At 39.8% G+C, this 22,966-nt stretch overlaps 4 protein-coding genes across 5 annotated transcripts; all 4 read right to left on the bottom strand.

Annotated features, from left to right (window-relative positions):
- Window positions 1-359: 359 nt before the first annotated feature.
- Window positions 360-2,756, bottom strand: LOC139223122 (CD209 antigen-like protein C). Its single transcript, XM_070855085.1, has 5 exons — window positions 2,717-2,756; window positions 2,315-2,443; window positions 2,026-2,186; window positions 1,468-1,592; window positions 360-595 (listed from the first exon to the last, which is right to left on the bottom strand). Exons 1-5 carry the CDS (start codon window positions 2,754-2,756, stop codon window positions 478-480), a joined length of 573 nt encoding a protein of 190 aa, XP_070711186.1. The 3' UTR covers window positions 360-477.
- A 1,424-nt stretch (window positions 2,757-4,180) lies between these two features.
- Window positions 4,181-6,957, bottom strand: LOC139223077 (receptor-type tyrosine-protein phosphatase H-like). Its single transcript, XM_070855002.1, has 5 exons — window positions 6,819-6,957; window positions 6,486-6,734; window positions 5,813-6,079; window positions 4,897-4,994; window positions 4,181-4,666 (listed from the first exon to the last, which is right to left on the bottom strand). The coding sequence occupies exons 1-5, from the start codon at window positions 6,940-6,942 to the stop codon at window positions 4,592-4,594; spliced, it is 813 nt and encodes a 270-aa protein (XP_070711103.1). The 5' UTR covers window positions 6,943-6,957; the 3' UTR covers window positions 4,181-4,591.
- A 616-nt stretch (window positions 6,958-7,573) lies between these two features.
- On the bottom strand, window positions 7,574-13,002 carry LOC139223244 (uncharacterized). Its single transcript, XM_070855221.1, has 6 exons — window positions 12,946-13,002; window positions 12,045-12,133; window positions 10,308-11,622; window positions 8,973-9,215; window positions 8,025-8,270; window positions 7,574-7,719 (listed from the first exon to the last, which is right to left on the bottom strand). The coding sequence occupies exons 1-6, from the start codon at window positions 12,992-12,994 to the stop codon at window positions 7,574-7,576; spliced, it is 2,088 nt and encodes a 695-aa protein (XP_070711322.1). The 5' UTR covers window positions 12,995-13,002.
- Window positions 13,003-14,468: 1,466 nt separating this feature from the next.
- tp53 (tumor protein p53) lies at window positions 14,469-20,475 on the bottom strand. 2 transcript variants are annotated; one of them, XM_070854610.1, is made up of 11 exons: window positions 20,352-20,475; window positions 19,391-19,519; window positions 19,216-19,297; window positions 18,955-19,125; window positions 17,591-17,765; window positions 16,781-16,893; window positions 16,302-16,411; window positions 15,960-16,084; window positions 15,790-15,881; window positions 15,628-15,698; window positions 14,469-14,923 (listed from the first exon to the last, which is right to left on the bottom strand). In XM_070854610.1, the coding sequence occupies exons 2-11, from the start codon at window positions 19,456-19,458 to the stop codon at window positions 14,827-14,829; spliced, it is 1,104 nt and encodes a 367-aa protein (XP_070710711.1). In that variant the 5' UTR covers window positions 19,459-19,519; window positions 20,352-20,475; the 3' UTR covers window positions 14,469-14,826. The 2 variants fall into 2 exon arrangements, with proteins under 2 accessions (XP_070710711.1, XP_070710710.1); XM_070854609.1 differs by having other exon boundaries at window positions 18,955-19,128.
- Window positions 20,476-22,966: the final 2,491 nt, after the last annotated feature.

Consider the following 22,966-nt stretch of genomic DNA (forward strand, 5'->3'; position numbering starts at 1 on the left):
GAAAAGTAATGTCATCAGTTAGATTTGGGATTTCACATGAATTTGACTTCCCTAAATGTAACTTCAAAATATGAATGACGCTGAAATGTTTATCAGATCTTGAGGAACACTAAAAACTAGGAAAACTCAGTTTTGAGTTACAAATATTATTTTCTAAATATGCAAATCAAATATTCGTATATTACAAATATACAAATATTTATTTAAAACATATTAATTTTAAAGAATAGGCATGCACTTTATAATGTACTTTCAGATAAGCATATAATATATTTCATGCACATATCATGTTGACTTTTTTTTTTACATCAGTCTAATGTATCTTTACAAATGTAAAGCTCTTCAATAAACGTCTTTGGACAAACATTTCTGTCACTTTGCATGACAAATCAAAAGATTTGATATACAGAAAAATACTTTTTCCAGCACATTGTACGTAAAGAATTATAAAATGTGTGTAGATGTGTGTGCTGCCTGTCAGGAGTCTCTCTTACAAGCCCAGGGTCCATAAGCCTCACAGCTGGCAGCAAAGAAACTCCCACCTCCCCTCAGATCTGCACAGTCCCTGTGATCAGCATCCCACTCCACCGTCAGCCTTCGAAACATGCACACACACACACACACCTAAATAAAACTAACCTGTATCAACATATTTGGAGTTAGTGGAGGTTAATGTATGAAATGCTTAAATGGAGATAGATTGAATAGACAGATTGAAGTTGTATGTATATGTATACAATGTAAATATGTATATGTGTGTATATATGTGCTATATAATTGTAATAAAACAGTTAAAATGTGCTTTCTATCTACTATATATACTCAATTTGAGCTACTAAAGTATATAACTAGGCATTACTGTTATTGTATAGTGTGTATTTAATCCATATTAAAGATTATTTGCCCTACTCTTAGTCTCTATTTCCAGTTTTTATTCTAGTAGTTCTCTTTCTTCTTTTCTTTATTTCATAGGTTCTCATTCTCTCTCTTTTATCGACACATAATTTTGTATTCACAAGCATAAGTCTCCTGAACTAAAATGGGATACAAACATTTTTTTCTGTCTCACAAAGATTATTGGGTCACAAGCCCGTATTTGCATTTATTGAGCACTTGCTGAATTAAATAAGCATGTTTTGAACATCGAGCGGCCAAAGCAATGTGCATTCTACCACGATGCTGTTTTAAAGCTGGTTAGAGTAGATTCAGTGAGGAAAGCAGGGTGATAATTCACCTTCCTTGCTGTGAGTAATATCTTAAATATCTACAAATAAATCAAGAGCATTACCAGGAAACACAAAGTCATATATGTGAGCAGAAATTTTCTTTCCATAAATGCTGATCTACAGAGTATTCACATACATTGTCCTCCTATTTGTCCTCGGTACTGAGGCGTTTCTAATCTTTAATCCTGCATTTGAAAAATGGTTTGTCCTGTCAAATCCGTGCCAGATGACGTAGACTTACGGCATGTAGTGCTGGATGTCCGTCCCATCGCACCACAGCCACTGACCCTCCTGCTTGGCGTCGGTCAGTCCCACCCACAGGAAGGGAAACCGAGGGAAAGTCTCCATCACACCTTGGATAAATTCCTTAAGGGGAGCAAACAAGTAGAGAATTTAAGATCTATTTTTGGGACTGAAATGCCACCTGATGTTTTGTGTCTGGTACCATGAAACTTGTTAATCTGTGGATTTTTGAACTGACTTGACTTCAGAGTTGTGTTCAACATCAAGAGAGCCATGGTTTCACTGCACGTTCACTGTATGATGGGACACTGCTTAATAGGACTTTTAACAAAAAATCAATAAAGGGATTACACCTTTTAATGATGCAATGACTTCAAGGCACTCATTAGTTAAAAATCCATGTTTAGTGGTAGGATGGTGAGTTTAGAAAAGAGCTCATGCTGTTAAAAGCTCTCTTGATTAGCCTTGAACTCTACTAAGGTGGTGTTACCTACAGCTCCAGAGCTTCCCACATGCTGTTTTTTTTTATTTTTTTAGAAAAGTGCATCAAAGTTACCATCTCTGCAGAGTCAGTGATGACAGCCAGGCTGCTGTTGTGTCGCTGGCAGAACTCGGCGCTCTCATTCCAGCGAAGATGTTCCTGCAGACCCACTGAAAAGAAGTAGCAGTGACCCCTCCACCACAGCCAGCCGCCTGGACACACACTGCACCTGGAGCCTACACACACACCAGGATACAAACACTAATGCAGGTACAGTCACCCCCACACGTCCTTTGTTTTAACAGATGTTTTGACTTTCACATTTGCAGGATGTTTGTTTCAAAAACTGCTTTAAAAAAATCACCCTGAGTGACTTTGTGGAGCATCCGGTTTAGATCTCTGCGCTCTCTTCGACACTGCTGCAGTTGCTCCCTCAGGTCCTTTCCTGAAGTCCTGAATGTCTGATCAACTCCTGGAGCTGCTTTTCCAGTGACTGACAAATGTAGTTATACAAAGAAAATGACCATAACCTGATGTGAGTTTGACTTAATCACCACAGGTACTTTCATGATGGCTTGTAATTTCAAGAAGAAAAGCGTGGACATAGCCAGAGTTACTTTAAAGGTCCTGTATCATGAACAGTGTGGAGGTACTTGTACTGTAAATTATATGGTTAAAGATAATGTGTACACACACACACACACACACACACACACACACACATAAATATTATGTATGACCTTATAATTATTATCTCTATGCTCACCAAATAACACCAAACATAAAACAAGTCCCATGACCAGCATTATTGTTGCCACAGCAGCAGCCCCACAAGCTGTCCATTGACATGTTGGACAGCATCCTGCATCTGTGGTGATGAAAAAAAAAAAGTCGACAAAGACGAAACTAAAGCAAAAGCATCATGGCATTTTTTTAAATGATCATTTTCTGCATCGCCATGGTACTTTCTCATGGTTATTGTGCATTAAATCCTGTAAAATCAGTTAAAATGTTAACCAATGGTTTAATAAAGGAGGAATCCACACAACCACTTAAGTATTGTACTTTTCATATCATGACTCTTTTGTATACAGTCTTTCCCCTTTTGACCTCTGACACTTATTAAGGTAAAACTGTGACACTTTCTACTGAGCGGAAAAGCAAGCGAGGACTTTGAAACCAGGAAAAACTGCAGGTTTGCTTGTCGTTGTTCAGCCTGTGACTGCGACGTCGGGTGGTCAAAAGTTTATTTACAATAGTTTAATGCAATCATTTTTAACTAACCTGCAGGTGTTTCCCTCTCAGCACCCTCCTCCTGGTTTCTTAAATCCATGCAGCCGTTTGATGCTCTTTGTCCTCTTACTTCAACTGTCCCACATGCCTGTTCGCTCATATTTTCCTCAGACTCGTCACATCTTCTCATTTTCACACGTTTCACGCTGCCCCTTCCTCATATGACAGCCATTCTCTTCAACATGAAAGTTCAAAAATAAGGTACTGACGTTTAGCAGAGGAAGCTGGTGGGGCACGCAGGGTACCGTCAGCTTACATATGCGTATATGTGTATGTGCAGTCTTTATTTATAACAGCACCCTCTCAGCACCTTGAGGTGTTATATGTGCAGGCGTACAGCCCAAACCTGAACCTCAGAAAAGAGCTTTATCAGTGTGCTCTATCTGCTGCTTATCTATTTTTTTCACATTTTTCTGTTCTCATTATCAAGCAAAGCCATCAGGTCAAGGTGATTCTCACTTTAGTCTGTAATCAAGTTTGTCTGTGGTTGATAAAAGGTGCAGAAATTTATATTTATTGATCTCTGAAACTGAATTTCATAGTCAGTTATTTTTCATAGGTGACCGAATTCACTAGTTTTTGTTGCTTTCTGCTGTTAAATATTGTTGAACCTGCTACTATTACCTGTTAGGCAATGCAAAGGTGAAGTTTGAGGAATAAAGAAGAAAAGGGAGGAGTGTAGACTACTATTATTTACCTTAGGTCAATTATTCTGCCATAGCTGATACTAAATGTTGTCTTATTTCCAACAAGGGCGCAGAGGAAGCAGTAAAGCTCGAGCATCACTTACACAAATGTTGTCATTAGCTCAATATATTCTTTACAGTGAGGACTTAGAGTTGCTGTGATGTGATGTGTAGTCAGTTGGAAACCTCTATTGAGCTGGAACAAAATATTTTTTTTACATTTATTAACACAAGACACAGACATCTGGAAGCCCATTTAGAAAACTGATAAAAGCTAAACATGATAAACACTAAAAAGCTCATATGGAACAAACATTTTGACTATCTGTCTTCTATATTTTGACTTGGTAAGTTACATTTTAAATTTATTATCCCATACCTTTGTCTCAATTTGGACTAAGTCAAATTTTTATACAATACATTATAAAACAAGAGGAAAGCAGCAAAAGTATAAATCATAATATAGTGTTATAAACTATTTTTTAATGAATAAGCTCATTACATTTCTGGATTTAAAGACAAAACTAAAAGACAAAACTACATACTCTTAATTCTTGTGAGCAAATATCAGACCTAGTGGTTTAATAGTTGATTACTCAAGCAGCAGTACAGCACAAAAACTACTAACTTTAAAAAATAAAACACCACGGTTCTCGTGTTCCTTAGTTGTCAGTTTGCTCCTTCTTGAGTTCCCAGAAAACATGGTCCTGCAACAGGTTGTTGAAATGTTCGTTCAACTGCAACAAATCACACACACACATGAAAATAAAGCAAGGTGTGAATGGACATACAGTAGAGTTTAATATAACGTATGTATATATAGTGTGTGAGGAGAGGAGAGGAGAGGAGAGGAGAGGAGAGGAGAGGAGAGGAGAGGAGAGGAGAGGAGAGGAGAGGAGAGGAGAGGAGAGCTTGGTAAGTTTATCTCCCAAACCCTGTGTTTGTTTTTGTGGGGTGACTGACGTACCTTCTGAAATACTTCATGCCTTGTGCTGTTCATGTCACAGAAGAGAGATTCTGCCGACGAGCACAACATAGACAGACCAATTTCCACTTTGCGTGCATCTGGGTAACAAACAGACTGTTTAAAGAGGAAGCAAGAACAAGAACAAGCACACACTCATTCATGCTATAAGATGTGCATGTGGAGGAATACACCATGTCCGCTGCACACTGACAAACTGTTGGCAAATTACTCTCAACTTGTTTCATCCCCTATGTTACCAGTTATATTGGCATTTTTAGCCATTAACAACTAATAAAATACTGTTTACATTACTGCTGGTCATTAAAAACACAACATATACTGTATATTTATATTGATTTCTTTAGATGCTTTCACGCCTAATCTCTTAGGTTTGGTTCATACAACTCTGTTTATGCTGGTATCAAAGTCTGGTGCAGACTAGACAACCAGGCCAACACTGTCCGAAAAACTGGTTTTCATATGGGACAAAAAGCCTGTGATTATCTGGACGATAATCCAATTTGTTGACATTTATACCACATTTTTGTCACCACTTCCCAGCTGTATATAACAATAAAATGTTAAATCCTACCAATATAATTTCGTCAACCTGGACCCTAACAAAACTGAATTTAGGTGGTGTGAAAGGAGCCTTTATTATGAAAGAGTCATTTCAGTCAACACCAGCATGACCTACCTAGCAGAGGCATTGTGTCAATTTATCTATAATTTTGTCTAAATATCATCATTTAGTCATGTATCGAAAATCAATTAAACTGCGACCTTTTCAACGAATAACCACCAAACTCTATGATATATTTAGGAAAATGTAAGATGTACAGTATACACAGTTTGTTGCTAATAAGCTAGAGCATGCAAAACAACCAGTGTGGTCTTTTAGGTCAGAGAGTCTCACCTGTAAAATGTGATACATTGACCGGCTCACTTAACAATTCGCCCGCCATTGTTTGCACACTAAGCGTGTAATTGGTCCCTGAAATCAAATCATTAAACCTGTGTGTTTTTTGGTTGGACACAGGGACAGACCAGCTTTGGTTCCAGAAGCTGGAGCTCATGTTGACAAGGTATGAAGCATTTTCTATGTTGTCAGGAGCACCCCACTCGAGACTGATTTGGCTTGAGTTCGAGTAATTGACTTTGACATTAGTTGGACTCAGTGGCACTGAAAAAATGGGAAGAGAGGGGAAAAAAGAGCAGTGATTTATCAGAAAAAGATTTTTAGTGTTTAGTATTTTCGATCTGGTAATATAGTGACAACGACAATCAAAGTAATAATCCTTTGAAGATTTTCATGTAACCAAACACTCTTCATTCTCTCAACAACTCTCAGCACAGTCCAACTTCTTTGTTAAAACAACCTGGGTTTGTTTGGCTGCACTGTAAACACGTACACCTGCTGTTGTATTTCTAACTGCTCGAGGACTGCTTGCTGTAGTATTAAATAATACTTTTTGTAACCACAGGAACCACAGGACCAGAACCAGGACCAGGACCAGGACCAGAAAGCTCAAGGATTAAACTCAAAACACACAAAGAGGGAAAATACAACAGGGGTCAAAGTTACTCACGGGTGAATGCGGACTCTTGCTTTTCCTGGCTTCTGTGATTTCCGCTAACGCTGAAGACTATCACTGTGTACTTGGATGCCGTCTTCAGTCCGTCAAACTGCTTCGTAGTATTGGTTACATTGCAATTTCCTACAAGCTCATTATGAAGCTTGAGGTGGACTGTGAAATTCTGATTTCCCACAGAGTCCCACTGGGCAGTCAGGGAGTTATGTTTTGTGACCAAAATCAGGTTTGAAATTGGTTCAGGAGCTATGTAGGAGTCACAGAATCAGATTAGTGACATTCAACGCCACAGGACAGTTTTTCTTGTATTTCTGTGAATCATGGAGTTACCAGTGTAGCTGACAACTGTCACTGTGTCTCCCTTCAGAGTGTCGTTGGCCAGTGCCGTCACACTGAGGGTTATCTCTGTGCCCACCGGCAGATCTGTTACTGTCACTGATGTATGAGTCACCATTTCATTATACAATATGCTGTTAGGAAGAGAAACAGTTAGCTGATTCACATTCCTGCTGGTAGAGACAACTGTTCATCTCTAAGTTAGAAAAAAAAGATATTATCAGTTTAGTACAACTTAGGTGTTTTTCTAAGCTTTTATGCTTTATTAGATGCGCCCTACCAGGTGAGCTACCACGGTGCACTTGGGCATTATTTTTGCATTTTGAAATTGAAATAAAATAAGCAATAAAACTGGAACAAAATCAGTGAAGACAGTGTATTTGCACTACTGAGCTTTCCTGTGTTCACCTTTCTGACTTGTGACAGCAGGGCTGTTTCTCCACGGTGCTTTCTGATTGCTCTTTACATTTTCAGGTGCAATGGTATCAAAAACTGATACCAGAGCCTTCTAGCATGCCCTGTTGCACATCTTTTTTGAAAGTTCATAAAAATGAGACTGATGAATTGGCTGGTCTTTGCAAAGTTCAAGTCAGTTCTCAAACAAACAATAGCAGAGTTTTTAGAGAGCGTTACATTTATTTATATCCTCTAAGAGGTTTCTTTGCATTGAATCTAGAGTCACATCAGCAGCTCTGTGAAGTTATATTTAGGAGCAACAACTTGAGCTATCTATCTATCTATCTATCTATCTATCTATCTACAAATACATACTCGTTGCTGTTATTCATAGCCTCCACCCAGTACCCCGTGGTGTATCCAGTGGGTGGTGTCCAGGTAAGCAGCAGTGTGTCTTTGGTATTGTTAGACACTATGAGGTTGGACACTTTGCCGGGCTCTGACATAGAGAACAGACAGATAAATATGACACAAACACACTCTGTTCACTAACTTCACAGGTTGTCAAATTTGGCTCATATTTATCTCCGCTGATTTGAATTTGATATTATTTAAGCAAGAAATGACCGGCTACAGCGTACTCCCCGTTAAATGTCTCTACTAAATACAGAGTAAAAAGCACATGTAAAATGTAAAAAAGTCTGTGGAGAAAAGTGCATAAGCTGTAACACAAAGCGTCATCAGTCCTGCCACAAACTTTATAATCCTTTTATGCGTGTATGGCTTTATGCGATATTAACTCACTGGTGTATCGTGTGATGTTGGATTCTTCACTCCGTGTGGATTCCCCGACTCCTGACAGGACAGAGATCGTGTAAAGGCGTCCAGGTATCAAATCATCGATCTCTTTGCTCTCAGTCTTAATTTTACTCTCAACACCCTGAACATCAACGAGATAGAAATCCACGCTTCCATCTGGTTTGTTCCACCTCAGGGAGATCATGTTCTCCGTCACATTGGTCACTGTGAGGTTTTCCACTTTGTTTGGTGCTAAAAGAAAACATGATAATATATAATCAGGGTTATCAATCTGTATCAATCTGGTTTTTCAATCTTTAAATTAATTTATCAGTGTATATTTCAAATCGCAACACCTGGGTGGTAATTGGATTTAAAAATAGTCTGCCTGCGAACTGGATTATGAAAACAGTGTGCGTTACTTTGAAGTTTTGGATCCACAGAAGTATAAAATCTGGATGAAAATGGGTTAACATTCATTTATATCTTTTAAAAAGTCAGTATATTATTTGTTGTTGTTGACTTTTAGCCATATCAGGTTAGTTAAAGACACAGTGAAATAATAAAATACATTTTCCAAGTGTCCCTTTGTTAATTGTTTGTATGCCAACTGCTATAAAAACCCATTTTGAGCGTTTTTGTCTTATTGTATAACACTAAAACATTTGCGATGACACAACCTGAATTCAGTGGCGTTAAAGTGCATACACATCTATCATCTTTCCTTCTTTTTGATGCTTTTCAGCAAAAACATATACATTAATTTCTCCAATAACAATTCACATTACCACGTTACCAACAGTATAGATAAACAACAGCAGTGAAGAAATGTTTGTTCATTTTGTTCCAGGAGCATTATTAAAGGCTCTGACCCCCTTTCTCATTAGTATTTGCGTGGAATACGGATGTGATGGGTGTTAACGGGTCTAAATGACGGATTTCACAAAAACTCACTGGTGTAGAAAGAGATCTCCTGCGGGTTGAGGTCTCTCATACACTTCACAGGGAACACCTGGACGGAGTAGTGGGCACCTGCTGTCAGGCCTACGAGGCCGTAGGTGAGATCAGTCACATTCTCCTCCACTGTTTTGTTCACCACCACACGGTAATGGCTGGTGTTATTAGGCCCAGGTAGCCATGTGATGTTGGCGCTCACGGAAGTCACCTGGGTCATGATGACTTTGCCAGAGAAACGGTCTGCAGGTGGAAATAAGATGATTGTCAAATACACAAAAATGGGGTGTATAATTCAGACACAAATAAGATAAGATTAGATGGAATTCACATGTTACAGCAGCACATAGAAAAATAAGCAACAGTAGAAAAATATATATTGTAATAATAAATATTTACACTATGTAGACCTTTGACTCTTAGTCCAATCCAGTAAGGATGCATAAGATCTCACATAATAATTAATAATGTCCCAAAGAAGGAAAACTACTATGCTTTTCTTTGGCTTTGAGTCAAAATTTGAGAGCTCCTTTCTCCCCTCACGTCCTTTCATTTTGGCAGCAAGCTACCTGTCACACCTGGAGGTTTGACATCAGTTGGAACAAAGTATTTCATTGGTCAAAGCTGCATTTCATCAGATGGAAACCTACTGACCTTTCCAAAAATGTTTTTGCAAGCATTCATAAGAGCCCACAAAATCAAATTTTACAAGTTTCTGTGCAAACTGTTGCAGACCTGCACCTGCATGGACATTGCCACCTCCGCCGTTCCCTGTAGGCTTTTAATGATGTCGAGCTGAGCAAGCTTTCCGGTTATTTCTTTATTGTTTGCTGTATTGATATGAGAGTAATTTCTTTAATGATTTACTTTTAAAATTACACAGGTTGTTGTAAATGTTTCGAAGCGGAAGTGATGCCACTGCAGTAAATATAATGGGACATTTAAGCAGAAAAACTAAAAACTGTAGTTAGAAACTAGACATGATAAAAAAAAAAACTCTCAAAGTTAAATCATTTTTCTAATTTAACTTTTAGCCTCTAAAATAAAATGTTTTCAACAACTCTGATGCAACTCACAGGAGGATGGCTGCTTTACTCCAAATAATTTCACCATAGCCAATGACTGGGCTGTGTCATTGGCTGTGACACACTTTCTGTACGTCTTTCTGTATTTTCAAGTACTTAAATGTTTACAGCCAAAAAAAACGAAACTAAGTGGATATTTGATTTAAATAGAAGCTACTGTTTGGATCCTGACACAGGTGTAGTAGTTATTTTTAGATTTTGAGAGATCCGAAATCATAGAGGCAACAATGAGGCTTTAAATGAGTCCTACCATCATAACATATGGAGGGCAGAAGCTCTGAGCAGTTCTTTTCAACCCAAGCCCCAAACCTGAGCATGGCCACACAAGAGTCCTCAATGTAGTTCTCATGGGTCTCTGGGACTTCGGGTGGCAGCATGGGTGATTGCACGCATTCTGCTATTACATCTCCTCTAGCTGTGGTGAACACTGGCGTGCTTTGGGTTGAGGTGTCTCTCCATTCCCTGGAACGTGTCATTTGGGTGGTGGGTTGCCCGCTTGTGATAACTGGCGTCACATTTTGGGTGGTGGGTTGCCCGCTTGCGATAAGTGATGTCATATTTTGGGTGGTGGGTTGCCCGCTTGCGATAACTGGCGTCACATTTTGGGTGGTGGGTTGCCCGCTTGCGATAAATGATGCCATATTTTGGGTGGTGGGTTGCCCGCTTGCTATAACTGGCGTCACATTTTGGGTGGTGGGTTGCCCGCTTGCGATAATTGATGTCATATTTTGGGTGGTGGGTTGCCCGCTTGTGATAATTGATGTCATATTTTGGGTGGTGGGTTGCCCGCTTGCGATAACTGGCGTCACATTTTGGGTGGTGGGTTGCCCACTTGCGATAAGTGATGTCACATTTTGGGTGGTGGGTTGCCCGCTTGCTATAACTGGCGTCACATTTTGGGTGGTGGGTTGCCCGCTTGTGATAGCTGGCGTCACATTTTGGGTGGTGGGTTGCCCGCTTGTGATAATTGATGTCATATTTTGGGTGGTGGGTTGCCCGCTTGTGATAACTGGCGTCACATTTTGCGTGGTGGGTTGCCCGCTTGCGATAAATGATGCCATATTTTGGGTGGTGGGTTGCCCGCTTGCGATAACTGGCGTCACATTTTGGGTGGTGGGTTGCCCGCTTGCGATAAATGATGCCATATTTTGGGTGGTGGGTTGCCCGCTTGCTATAACTGGCGTCACATTTTGGGTGGTGGGTTGCCCGCTTGCGATAATTGATGTCATATTTTGGTATGCGTCAGAGAAGCTGCTTATGTCTGTCACGTTTTGGGTTGTAAAGTCTGTGGATCTGGTGGAGGTTGGCATCCACGGAGTCGTCTCTGCTGAGCAGGTGCAGGAGCAGCTGCAGCAGTACCTTTTTGGGATGGAGGATTTGAACACGGGCCAACCAGGGTACCAGTTCTGGAAGGTGAGGGGATCCCCGTTGGCCCAGTGTGACCAGGACATGCTGGAGTTGCTGGTGAAGTTCTTGCGGAGGCCGACCCAGTGGTCAGAGGTGAGTTTCAGGGTGATGTTTCGGATGTTTTCAGGAGTCAGTGTCACCAGGTCCTTGTAACAGACCTGACGAGACGTGAAAGGCTGGTATGAGCCGGGCTCTTCACACTTTGATATAAATTTTTTTTGTATCTATTAATATCTACATGCTGGGGCGAAGTGGAAAATGATACAAGATATCAGAAGTACAACTCAATGGTCATTATGAGGATATCAGTCAGGGTTAATGAGGATCTACTGTACTTGTGACAACTTAACATCACTATCAGATAAATATTAATAAACGAACAGCTGTTATGTGAATGCACTGTTGAGGTAAATCTACTAATAACCAACTCTGAACACAATTACAGTTTTAATTTGGCAATTCAATATTTAAATGCTGCTTCAAACAAGCGTGCCTTTGTAATTAAAAGTATTTATTCCCAGTATTGACACACAGCCCGGCCGCCTGTTTTACAGAGGTAAAACCAAGGTTCATGTTGTACCTGGCAGTGGTTCCTGGCCTCATTCCAGGTGAGATCTGTGGTTTGAGGGAAGTACTCCTGCTCTGCAGCGCTGTACATCAACATCAGAGCTGAGGGGAAACATGCAGACGGGAGCAAAGAAAGTTCATTTGTCTGGATCGGCTTTCAAGTAGGGATGCACTGATCCAGTCTGACAGATCACTACCTGGGCCAAGACTGATCTTATCAAGCAGATCAGTCCACAATTGAGAACAGTTCCGATTTAGATATAGCAATTACTTTCATTCATTTTTTTAAAATTAAGTTTAAAAAATATTTTTAAAAAAGAAGTGAAAATAAGATAATTTCATAGAACCTTCTTTAAAATGGGTGTTCTGTACAAACCACTCACCTAAATCAAAAGAGATTCAATTTATTATCACATAAAAATGAAAGATAGGAAATCCTTCATGTACATTTCAGAGGCTGGATGAAAGAATGTTTGGATTAATGCATCTCTATGCACAAATGCTTTAGTACATGGGTGCATGATCAAGAAACATAAAATACAAAATAGAAATATTTACAAGACAATGAGAAAAAAAAATATAAAAACACACCATAGTAACTTTAGTGCAGAATTGTTTGGTTTTTAAGAATTGGCAGCCATATTTTGGAACCAATAACCATTAAATGAAAATATTCAATTTTTACATTGAAAACGTGTTCAAGGACAGAAAATATCAGCTCTTTTACCAAGCAAAAACATCAGACTGTCAGCTGTCTGAAGAATCTGAGTTTTAGATCACTGTAAAATGTACGTGGGATAATTTATCAACAGACTGATGAACAATTAGTAGCAGTAGTTTAAACTCTTTAACTTCATCTCTAATAATGCTGCATACAGGTTACATTTGAATACCACCGAGAGGACAATACTCACCACAAATAGTTAGAATTCGCACTTCATCCTTGAGAGAGAGTTTTCCCATGTTGAGCTTCCTGTGGATCCTCGATGAACAGCAGCTTTGTGAAATATTGTAAAATAAAATAAACACATTTAATCTATATTTAGTTAAAGTAATACTGTTTTGTTCTCAGTACTTACTTAGGCTACAGATGCATCCTTTGACTCTGAACAGAGGGGGATGATCTCATCCACAAAAGGTTGATATAAGCCACACCTGTTACACCAACAGGAAAGATCAACAGGTCATAAGCAGCACATTTGACTGGCAGCACAAAGGCCCGTTCAGATGAGTGAACCTCCACATGCTCCTGGTTTTGCATCCTTCCACCAAACATGCAAAGTACTGACAGAAAATAAAAGGCAGTGACGTTAAATGAAATCAACTGTGTAGCTGTCAAACAGAATACCAGAAGACCGTTTTACTTTCCACATTTATTTTGGCTTGAAGCTCGAGTTACAAAGTGAAAATTAGTACAAAAGCCATGAAAAAACAATGAAAAATAGAAACATAAAACCTCTGATACAAAACTAAGTTCCCAAAATAATACATGATACAGAAAAAAAAAGAAAGAATGCCTCTAAATAAAGGATTTTTTTCTGCAGCGTAAAAACAAAAAGTGGTTACAAAATTGTTCGCATCAAACCCAAGTGCTGATTCAGAGACAAACTGCATCATATGTGAGAGGGGAGCCAAATACAGAAAGTAGAGTTTAATTAGTTTAGATGGGCAGTAGTATTCAGTGGCTTGACCCCCCACGTCCTCATGATGATTCTAATGAGGTGTCTATACTGCGTTGCCAAATGTCGTAGAAAGAGCTTCATGTTTTTACAGGAAATGAAGAGACAGATTCGTCCGTTCTCTCCTCTCATAACACTTTTCTTCCACCAACAGTTGCTGCTCTCTGCTGCATAGAAACGTAACGAATACTAACAGGTGATTTTTGTTTGGGGTGATCCAGCCAGCCCCTCATCTACCAAATCTAGTGTTAATTTCCACAGAAGTGATGAGCAGATTCCCCCACCATTTAAGAGGAGGCAACGCTGACACCAACATTCAAGTCTTTGCAAATGAACAGCTAAAATCCACATACAGCTCCTCGTGATTATAAAACAAGAAAGAAAAAAAAAAAAAAAAAAAAAAAAAGGGTCCCATTCTTCAACCTGGCCCTAATCTCATTTGGTCCTGGTCTTTTAATAATTTTATATCTAATCAGAGCTGATGGACCTTCACCATACAGACACTGAAAAAAGGACAGGATGTAAAGGTCTAAATATTTGTGGGCTGTGGGACAGTAATACAGCAACGTTACAACGGAGGTAAACATGCAGTCAAGTTTTACAAGACCGACTTGGCACCTTTTTCAAACGAATGGCAGTGACTCGTATTCAAATTTTGCTCCTTTGCGATCACATCTGCCTTTATTACAACTAAATTTGAACAAAGTTATTTTGCCAATTAAGATCATAATTACTTTTTGACATTAAAAATATAAAAAAAAAAAACAAGTTCTCATCAACTAAACTAATACATTAGAAATGACAATAAGTCTTTAAAAATGGAATCATTAAAAGTCAAATGAATATCCCTGCCAAGGTTAACTGATGAAATACAAAAAGCCATCAAAGCCATTTCACTGGACCTTTAAATGCAATTATGGCATTGGGAAGGAGGCAGAGCTGCTTACAGTATGAACTGCTCTCCTCTGCAATAACTTTTTCAAACTTTATTATTTGCAGTGAGGAACAGTATGACACTACAGTAAAAAAAAAAAAGTCAGGCAGTACAGTTGACGTGATTTTCAAATAAAAACCTGAAATAAACCTGCTGGCCTGGAGGGACAAACACAAAAGCTTTTAGTCACTGTCACTCCTCTCTTCTTTAAGCAGGACTCTTTTTCCACTGGAAGGCAGAGGAACATCCAGTTTCATGGACATCTTGCTTTTAGTTTTACTGTGGAGAGAAAGCAGCACAAACCCACTGAGTGTCATGGAAAATTACTTTTAACAGTGTTCACGTCATTAATTAATCAAATCTTTTTGTGGAGCAACATTTGGTGGAAAAACGGCCTGGTAGATATTTTTCTTAAACATTTTCACTGACGTTATTTCTTTTCACTCCAAAACCTGATACAAAGTTGGGACGTGTAAACACTACTTTGTAGCAATAGGTCGTGTTTGAAATCGTTCAAACTGCATCTGGATTCAAAAGTCCATTGAAACTTGGAATACATGATCCACGTCTCTTAAACAGAGTGCAGTTCTCCATGACTTATTAGTTCGTTTATGTTAAAATTGTCTACTTTACACTATACATGGAGAAAAATATCCAGAGATAGTCCTGAGATATCGCAGAGCTATACAGTATGCAATAGAAATGTGTCCAACACCTCAGTTGACTTGTGTGTGCAGCAAGTTTAACAAATATTGCACAGTGACCTCTAGTGTCAGGTGTTCTGTACAACACACAGAAGTCTGCGCTAGAATCCAGTCAGTCAATGTGCGTTTAAAGTCTCAATCTGCAGCCAAGCTAATGACAGTAAAAGGCATAAATGTGTGGGCAATGTTGACATGTTCTTGAAGAATTAAGTCATTAGTTCTATCCACTGGACGTGGTTGAAGTCATTTTTCCCCCAAATAAAAGGATGCACTTCTTACTTTTCTTTGTCCAGCAACTCCTGACCATCATTGATCTTCTTCAACATTTCATACCTCTCGCGACCTCGAACCTGCAGGAGAGATCAAAGGGAAATTAATCAAGCGGCTTGGACATTTTTATAAAGATGTCCAACTATATAAAAAGTATTCATCTTTACTTACATGCAGGACATACACTTCCTTGTCCTCCTCCTCTGCACTTGAGGCCGACTTGGACTTCTTCACCGAAGTTGAGGCAGGAGCCGGGGCGCTCTCTAAAGAAACAAAAGGGAGGTCAGCATGGGAGCAGTAAGCAGGGGTGGCAATTGAAATGTAAGATCACAAAAACATACTTCGTTTCTTAGTTTGTTTGGTGCCCATCTGTGTCTTGGTGCTATTTTCTTCCTCAGTTTTGCGGTCCCTGCCTGGACATGCACAGACTCGCACCTCAAAGCACCTTCGGCCCAAAACAAGTCCCCTGGGAAGATGACGATGAAAAGTAGCAAGTGTCAAAATATTTTTCTACGCCACACAAATAAATCAAGCTTCAACAGGAAAAGGTGGTGCATGACTTAACTGGGACAGTCTTAACAATAACACACACATAAGACAGATAGAGGTCACCCCTCGTCCTCCATTTAGCCTCTTCTCTCTACCCAGAAGATGCAAAAAAAGAAAACAATAGAAAGACTTACTCTGAAGTCTCAAGGGTCAGGATGGTGAGGATGGGTCTGCGGTTCATGCCCCCCATGCAGGAACTGTTGCACATGAAGCTCAGCAGGATGGTTGACATTTTTGAGCCCAGCTGAAACAGGTTAAAAACAAAAAAATAATTCACTACTGGTTGACGTCTTAAGGGAAGATTTTACAGACAATATCATTTTGTCAAATTTCACACAGAAAATTCACTTGTGCTTGTTTGTGTGCACTGGAGCCACTTCAGGCTCACCATTGTGTTAATTAGTACATGTACCACTATGAATTTATTTAACTTAACTCCCCATCAACTATTCTGGGTGTCTAAAATCAGCTTTTTTTTTTTAAACTGTTAATATACTCACACATAAAATGCCTGAAGGTCACACATTAGGAAAATGTAAATGGGTACATATAAGTGCTGCAGAAAGAGTAGACGCCTTCCCCCCCTCAGACAGACCGAGCGGGGCATTTGTACCTGTGGAGGCTCATAAGGGACGGTCACACTGTGCCTCTTGGTGTCCTGGTCTTCAAAATATTGAGCTCTCTGGCTGCCCTCCACTCGGATCAGGTGGCAGCGATGCTCCGCGGCTGAATGGGAAACAGATTAGAAAAAAAAAATCTAATCAAATCTGTTAAATCCACAATATCATGAAAGTAGGGCATTTAAGTAGAAGCATGCAATGGTAATTTTATTCATCTAAAACAATTTATTGAAAGAAAATCTAACAACAGTGGTAGGTATACCACAACAAAAATTTTTCAGTGTCTCAATAAATTGGGATGTGGCCAAAGGACGTCCACTCCTCTCCTTTCTGTGACTCTTCCAGTCTCTGTATCACTGTTACATCCTCCTGATGACACTCTGTGACCCTCTAAGCTCAGTGAACACCTCCGTCTGAGGACTTCCTGTTTGAAGCCTCCAGTGTTGAGGTGCTGCTGATCAACTGTTAGGTGTCGTCTTGGTCTCATGATGTCAGAATGTGAACAGCACGATGAGGAGGACTGTTTAAATACCAATTCTAACTGAAGCAGGAAATGTATTGGTGGATTCATGGATCAAACCTGTTGTGAATGTTGCTGTTAAGCTTCTTGTTAGAGAACAGCAACTTGTGCAAAAAGTACTGAAACACTGAACAGTTGGACATGTGCATTCAAAAGTTCACCTGGAAAGGTTAGAATGCATTTTAGGTTCATCCTGAAATTTCACCTGAAAGCCAAATATCCCTAACTTTTTGTTAGTTGTGTGTGTGTGTGTGTATATATTTTCTTTAAAAAGGTTACTTACGGTCCTCGGCCTGGTGATGGGGACATCTGCGGACCACTTCGGCCATGTGCTCAGTCTTCTTATACACCGCTGTGGCCCTGAGGATGGCACCCATAGGAGGCTCCTTGACCACTAGCAATTCAATCGGGCTGGTCTTTGCCAACTGGCAATACAGCTTGTTGAGGAGCTCCGAATACTGAGAGAAAGCACAGGGAGAACGCCTTACACGTTATTATCTGTGAAGCAGCAGAGCTGTGAGTCCATATGTGAGGTCTCAAATGCCACACATAAGCCCGAGATCGGTCTCAGAAAAAAACAAGCGCAAAAAAACTCAAACTGTTCAGTTTTCATAAAATTCTTTCTTCTCTAAAAACAAACTCACAAAAAAATCTCTACATGTTAAGTTCCCCAAATAAGTATTTAAAATGGCTTTGTTACGTTGCTTTCTTCCATTTTTAACCCTGTCTGTGCTGGAGGAAGACAGTGGGGGAACATGTCCCGTCATGTCAGAGCTGTGCTTTACAACCAGCCTGCACCTTCCCACAGACCACAGCGCAAGTTGCAGGGGGCGGGAGGTTCTGGCCAGACCACCCTAACTTTAACTTAAGTGGCCAACAGCAGAGCGCAGCTGGGTGAGTCACCGTGGAAGCATTAATGCCACTGGCTCGTCAAACGCAATGACTGACTCTAGACTTTAAAATTTAGCGAACCGTCACAATGAATAAGATTCCCCATGAATGGTACTACAAGATATGAAAGAATGGATTTTAACATGATGCTAAGGTAAGAAGATTTTTTTTTTTCTTTTAAACTGTTTATTCAAAAACGTTTACAATGTTACAAATATTTCTATGGCTGATTAAAACTAAACTAAAGAGACAGTTGGGCGAGTTTACTACAGTAAAATATTTACATTTTCGAACATAAATGTCAAAAACTCTGTAAAGTTTAATTTAGTGAAATAAAAGATCACATAAGAATGACCCTAAGGATTGAAGAAACTTAGTTGAACAGTTAATGGCGCCTTAAAACTGAGCAGCTGCTCCCTTTTGTTCTCTGGTGAGCGGCTGAAGAAGCGAACTGGTCCTTGCCATGTTTGGTTGCAGGATATTCTGCTGAAAGACCTGCTGAACTTTAACATTTAAAAAGGTCTAGCATTTAAATTCTGTGTAATTCTTTTACAATTATAGGCTACAGTATGTGCAGTAAATAGATATTTCTGTTTCTGAGGTTGGTAGTAACTTGCCTCTGACTGGATAGGACAGTTTATTGATACATAAAGAGTCTGAAATTATCTGCTACACGTTTACCAATCAGTTTAAAAGATAGAAGAAATCAACAAATAAGTAAGAATTGTTACAGAGCTTAAACCTGGTATTACTTACAGTGGAAGTGACGGACTTGGCTGTGCCAGACTGCTGAAAGCGGAGCTCGAAGCCATACTCCCCCGGATAGTCTGTTGTAACCAGGACGGTGGAGGCCGGGGGAGTAACATCATCTTTAACGGGCAGGTCCTGGGGCAGCTCAAACAGATCCTCATCAAACACCTTAGTCAGCTCCTGAAAGGAGAAAACAGAGTTGGTCTACCTCCATAAATACATAAATTCAGATTTAGGATACCTTCGTATCTAGAGAAGCATGTTTACCAGCATAAGCATTTGTCCATTGTTCCTCCATGTTTCATTAGGGGCAGTCACCGTTGAAATGGTGGAGATGGAGGGAGTTATTCTGCAAAAACAAACATGCACAAACTGGTTGACTTTTCATTCTGGAGAAAAACTGACATTTTAAAATGCAGTCTACTATGAAAATGTAACTTACACACTCTCCCACAGCTCCTTGAAGGAATCCTGGCTCAATGGCAGACTCTCGAAACCTTGCTCTTCCATCACTTAATTTCTCTCCTTTCCCAGCTGGGAGAAAATGAGGAAGAGCCAAGATGCACTAGGGCTGCAGGGATCAACAGGAAGTAAGACCTTATGTTAAACTGATGAGGTACGGTACTAATCACATAGTACAACAATCTTTATACTATCAATAATGTGTTTCCTTCCTTAAATGCACGGATGATGAACCGTTTCATCTATGCAAAGACAGAAAATATAAAAAGAAAAATAAGTCACGGTAAGTCTTGTGGGACACATTGAAAAGTGACAAAGAACAACGAGTTTTGGATAATTCCACCTTTTTAAAGTCTCGCACATGAATAGATGTCAAAAGATAAACGCAGACTGCTGGCAGACAGGAAACGCGGGTTCGCAAAGTTGAAAAAAGTAACGAGGCCTTCTGCAGTATTAACTGCTGACTAACGCTAGCTTGTAACTACGACTCAGTAAAACTAAATATTACTAAAAACAGCCACATTTCACACATACAAAGTTTGAAATACCCAAACAACCAGCATGAAAACCAACCAGCCAGCTAACGTTAGCTAGCCACCGTCCATTTTCTTTCAAACTGGAGGCCCAAACAAACCGAATGAAGCTAGCTTAACTCGGCCCCCGAGTCGGCACTTTCACAATAACTCGACAAATATAAATTAAATATACACCAAACTTTGTGTGGACTCTAATAACTTTCGACTCTTTCACGAGTTGTCGTCTCAGAAATAGCTACATCACGCAGCCCTTCGCGTGTTGTTTAGCTTAGCATTAGCATAACTAGCTAATTACGTTTGCTCTACGTTCAGGAATCCGACCGAGCTAGCTAAACTGCCGCAAAACTTTCTTTAAAACTGAAAAAGTGGCTCTCGGCTCCCTTGTTTTAACACTCACTCGGTTACCTGGTAGGTCCCGCTACAGATGTCCGAGATTAGTCACTGGTGACAGCACGGGAAGCGAAAACAGCCGAAAAAGTCCCAATATTTTGGGGTAAATCGGAGCACGCTGTTGTTGTTGGGGATTCCCACGGACTGGACGGGGGGAGGGGCAGCTTTTATCGCATCGCATCGTCCAATCAGGCAGCGCTCTGCTCGACTGACGACACTGAACGCAACATCAGCAAACGCTACTGCTGCGTTCGTGAAGATCGGAAATATGCCAATCAAGAACTACTGTACACAACTATGGTTAGTTTAAACTTAATTTTAACTTGGAGGGTAGTCACATACATCATATTTGTATATTTGTACAATTACAGATAAAGATTTGTTTATTTTGTGCTTCTTATTCTATAGATTTATATATAATACTAAATGTTTTTGTTCGTTTAATTACTTGTTTGAAGAATAAACAATCATATTATATGTATGACTACCAAAGTAAATGATATTGATAAATGTCGAGTTCAAGGAGGTCGGCTATTTATACTTACATTAGATCCAAACAACTATCCAGCTCCTACATTTATATTGTGTTATTTGCTTATATATAGAGGGTGTAGACTTTTCTCAAGATGATTCATATTCAGAGATTTTAGTCTTGGTCATTGTTGGATTTAGACTAAACTATTTGCCAGTTAAGTTTAACTGTATCAAGGTAATCTGTTTGTCATCTATTTGATACCATGAAATTCATGAATTTCACAAAGTTTACTGCCCTTTTTTAGATAAAAAAAAAAAGGTTCAGAGGCAGGTGCTGATGTGGGCCAGGACAATCTACTGCAATACTGTATGTGATACCAGGCTGTACAAATAAAGCTGACTTTACTGACAATCCTCAGTGTACATAATGCATGTGATAGTGCATCATATGTATCAATTTAAGATGCACTAATGAAAACTACAAGCTTCTTCTGAGCACTTGAAGGCAACATGACAACATCGTTGTGATGAGGAGAAAATGAAAATGGGCTAAAAAATATATGCTGACACAGTACTTTGATACATAGGACAAGTAATATCGGTACTTTGAAGTAGCAAAAGCGCACATAAAATCTGCACTCAAAATGAACTCTGTCCATACAATGGTTTATCACCCTCTCATAAACATCAGTGTATTTTGAAATCTAAAAAGATGTTCTGTCTTAATAACTGCTGTCGTTTTATTGTGATACAATTAAGAAACTTAATCATTTTTTTCAACTTAGATTGAAAAAGGGCCCCCTGTAAAATCAGAAACATTAACAACCCTTGATCGTATGACATACTATGTATTACATAACTCAAAAAACACTTCCTAGTCATATATAAGATCTGGCATTGTAGTTGTGTTTCCTGTAAAGCTATCTGTGAGGGGTGACTGACATTAAACCCCTCTCTCAAGGGAGGTCAGAGGTCACCTGGAGCTCCCTGGATTGGGCAGGGTCACGATCTTCCTTGAGGACGGTCAGGAATAGTTTCCTCTCGCTTGGTTTTAACACAATCCGGCCTTTATGATTTAGTTTGTGTTTAATCTGTTACTACACTCTGTTTAATGATTTCATAATCTGCCCTAACAGGCTGGGTCACGTCACCTTTCATCACCCTTCAAATGCCCCTTTGGTGATTAGATAAACGTCTGACTCACTGGGGACCGGAGCTGCAGAGAGACTCTGCAGGATCTCACTCGGCTGCCTGCAGCAGTGTTGGCGTCTTGTCCTGAGCTCACATCCACAGAGTACGAGCTGAATGCTGCTTCTCATCTGTCTCTCTGGGCGCACGGCAGTTATTGGTGCCACTTTGGAGCTGGGCGGCTGTTTGACCTTTGAGTGAATCTGCTGATGGTGCCAGCGAGTCCACTATGAACTCGATCCCAGTGGCACTACTTATAGATACAATGGTGAGGTCCAAGAGAACAGGACCAGGACTGAAAGGGAAAAGAGAATGTGCATGATTAATGTTGAACTAATCTGATGCCACGTGCAATTTGATATTTTCTCGTAGCGTGCACGTCATGAGGCTGCATGAGCGTGTGTGTTTTGAATCCTCTCCAGTGGTTACCAAGGCCATAGCGATACAGTCCAGAGTGACTGCAGGCACACGGCAGAACTTTTCAAATCTAGTTAGAACTTGGTAGTGGTCATAAGGTCTGTCGCTATATGGAGCCACACTGAGTCGTATATTGTAAATGTTCAGGTGCCATGATAGGAGGCCAGGGCCAAAATAAAACCAGAGCTGCATGCTGGGTCTAGTGCCAGTCTGGTCTGGACTATAATATGTGGACTGTATTATTTATTGCATAATTTGTCTATTTAATGGGGCAGCCTAAATCTTTAACAGTCTTTATTAGTGGGGGTTTCTTGTGGGTATTTAGATGCTTTGTGAATCAGCGATAAGAACAAATGACATGTTACAGTTGACAAACTTACAAATCTTCCCTGTTATTAGAGAACCGAGTATTTCATTCGTTGTCTGTTTGTTTGCTCATTTTACTTCCATCTTGTTTGTTTCCAAGTGCTTTTGGAACACAATAATTCCTAATTTCTTGACTGGGCTCACATTCACACTGACCATACAGCACAACACCTGCCATCCCTCAC

This window comes from Pempheris klunzingeri, chromosome 23 (assembly GCF_042242105.1).
Source record: "Pempheris klunzingeri isolate RE-2024b chromosome 23, fPemKlu1.hap1, whole genome shotgun sequence".
NCBI classification, from domain to species: domain Eukaryota; kingdom Metazoa; phylum Chordata; class Actinopteri; order Acropomatiformes; family Pempheridae; genus Pempheris; species Pempheris klunzingeri.

Coding starts and splice junctions, on each gene's coding strand:
- LOC139223122 (XM_070855085.1), bottom strand. CDS start 2,756: ATGCTGGTCATGGGACTTGTTTTATGTTTGGTGTTATTTG. Junction 2,187..2,314: donor GCTCCACAAAGTCACTCAGG/GTGATTTTTTTA, acceptor GTGTGTGTGTAG/GCTCCAGGTGCAGTGTGTGT. Junction 596..1,467: donor GACATCCAGCACTACATGCC/GTAAGTCTACGT, acceptor CATGTTTCGAAG/GCTGACGGTGGAGTGGGATG.
- tp53 (XM_070854609.1), bottom strand. CDS start 19,458: ATGGAAGAGCAAGGTTTCGAGAGTCTGCCATTGAGCCAGGATTCCTTC. Junction 16,412..16,780: donor TCCCTTATGAGCCTCCACAG/GTACAAATGCCC, acceptor AACCTGTTTCAG/CTGGGCTCAAAAATGTCAAC. Junction 15,882..15,959: donor CAAACAAACTAAGAAACGAA/GTATGTTTTTGT, acceptor TTGTTTCTTTAG/AGAGCGCCCCGGCTCCTGCC.
- LOC139223077 (XM_070855002.1), bottom strand. CDS start 6,942: ATGGTGACTCATACATCAGTGACAGTAACAGATCTGCCGGTGGGCACA. Junction 6,080..6,485: donor GCAAGAGTCCGCATTCACCC/GTGAGTAACTTT, acceptor CCATTTTTTCAG/TGCCACTGAGTCCAACTAAT. Junction 4,995..5,812: donor CAATGTATCACATTTTACAG/GTGAGACTCTCT, acceptor TTTGTTACCCAG/ATGCACGCAAAGTGGAAATT.
- LOC139223244 (XM_070855221.1), bottom strand. CDS start 12,994: ATGGGAAAACTCTCTCTCAAGGATGAAGTGCGAATTCTAACTATTTGT. Junction 12,134..12,945: donor GCGAATTCTAACTATTTGTG/GTGAGTATTGTC, acceptor GTTTCCCCTCAG/CTCTGATGTTGATGTACAGC. Junction 11,623..12,044: donor AGGCCAGGAACCACTGCCAG/GTACAACATGAA, acceptor ACGTCTCGTCAG/GTCTGTTACAAGGACCTGGT.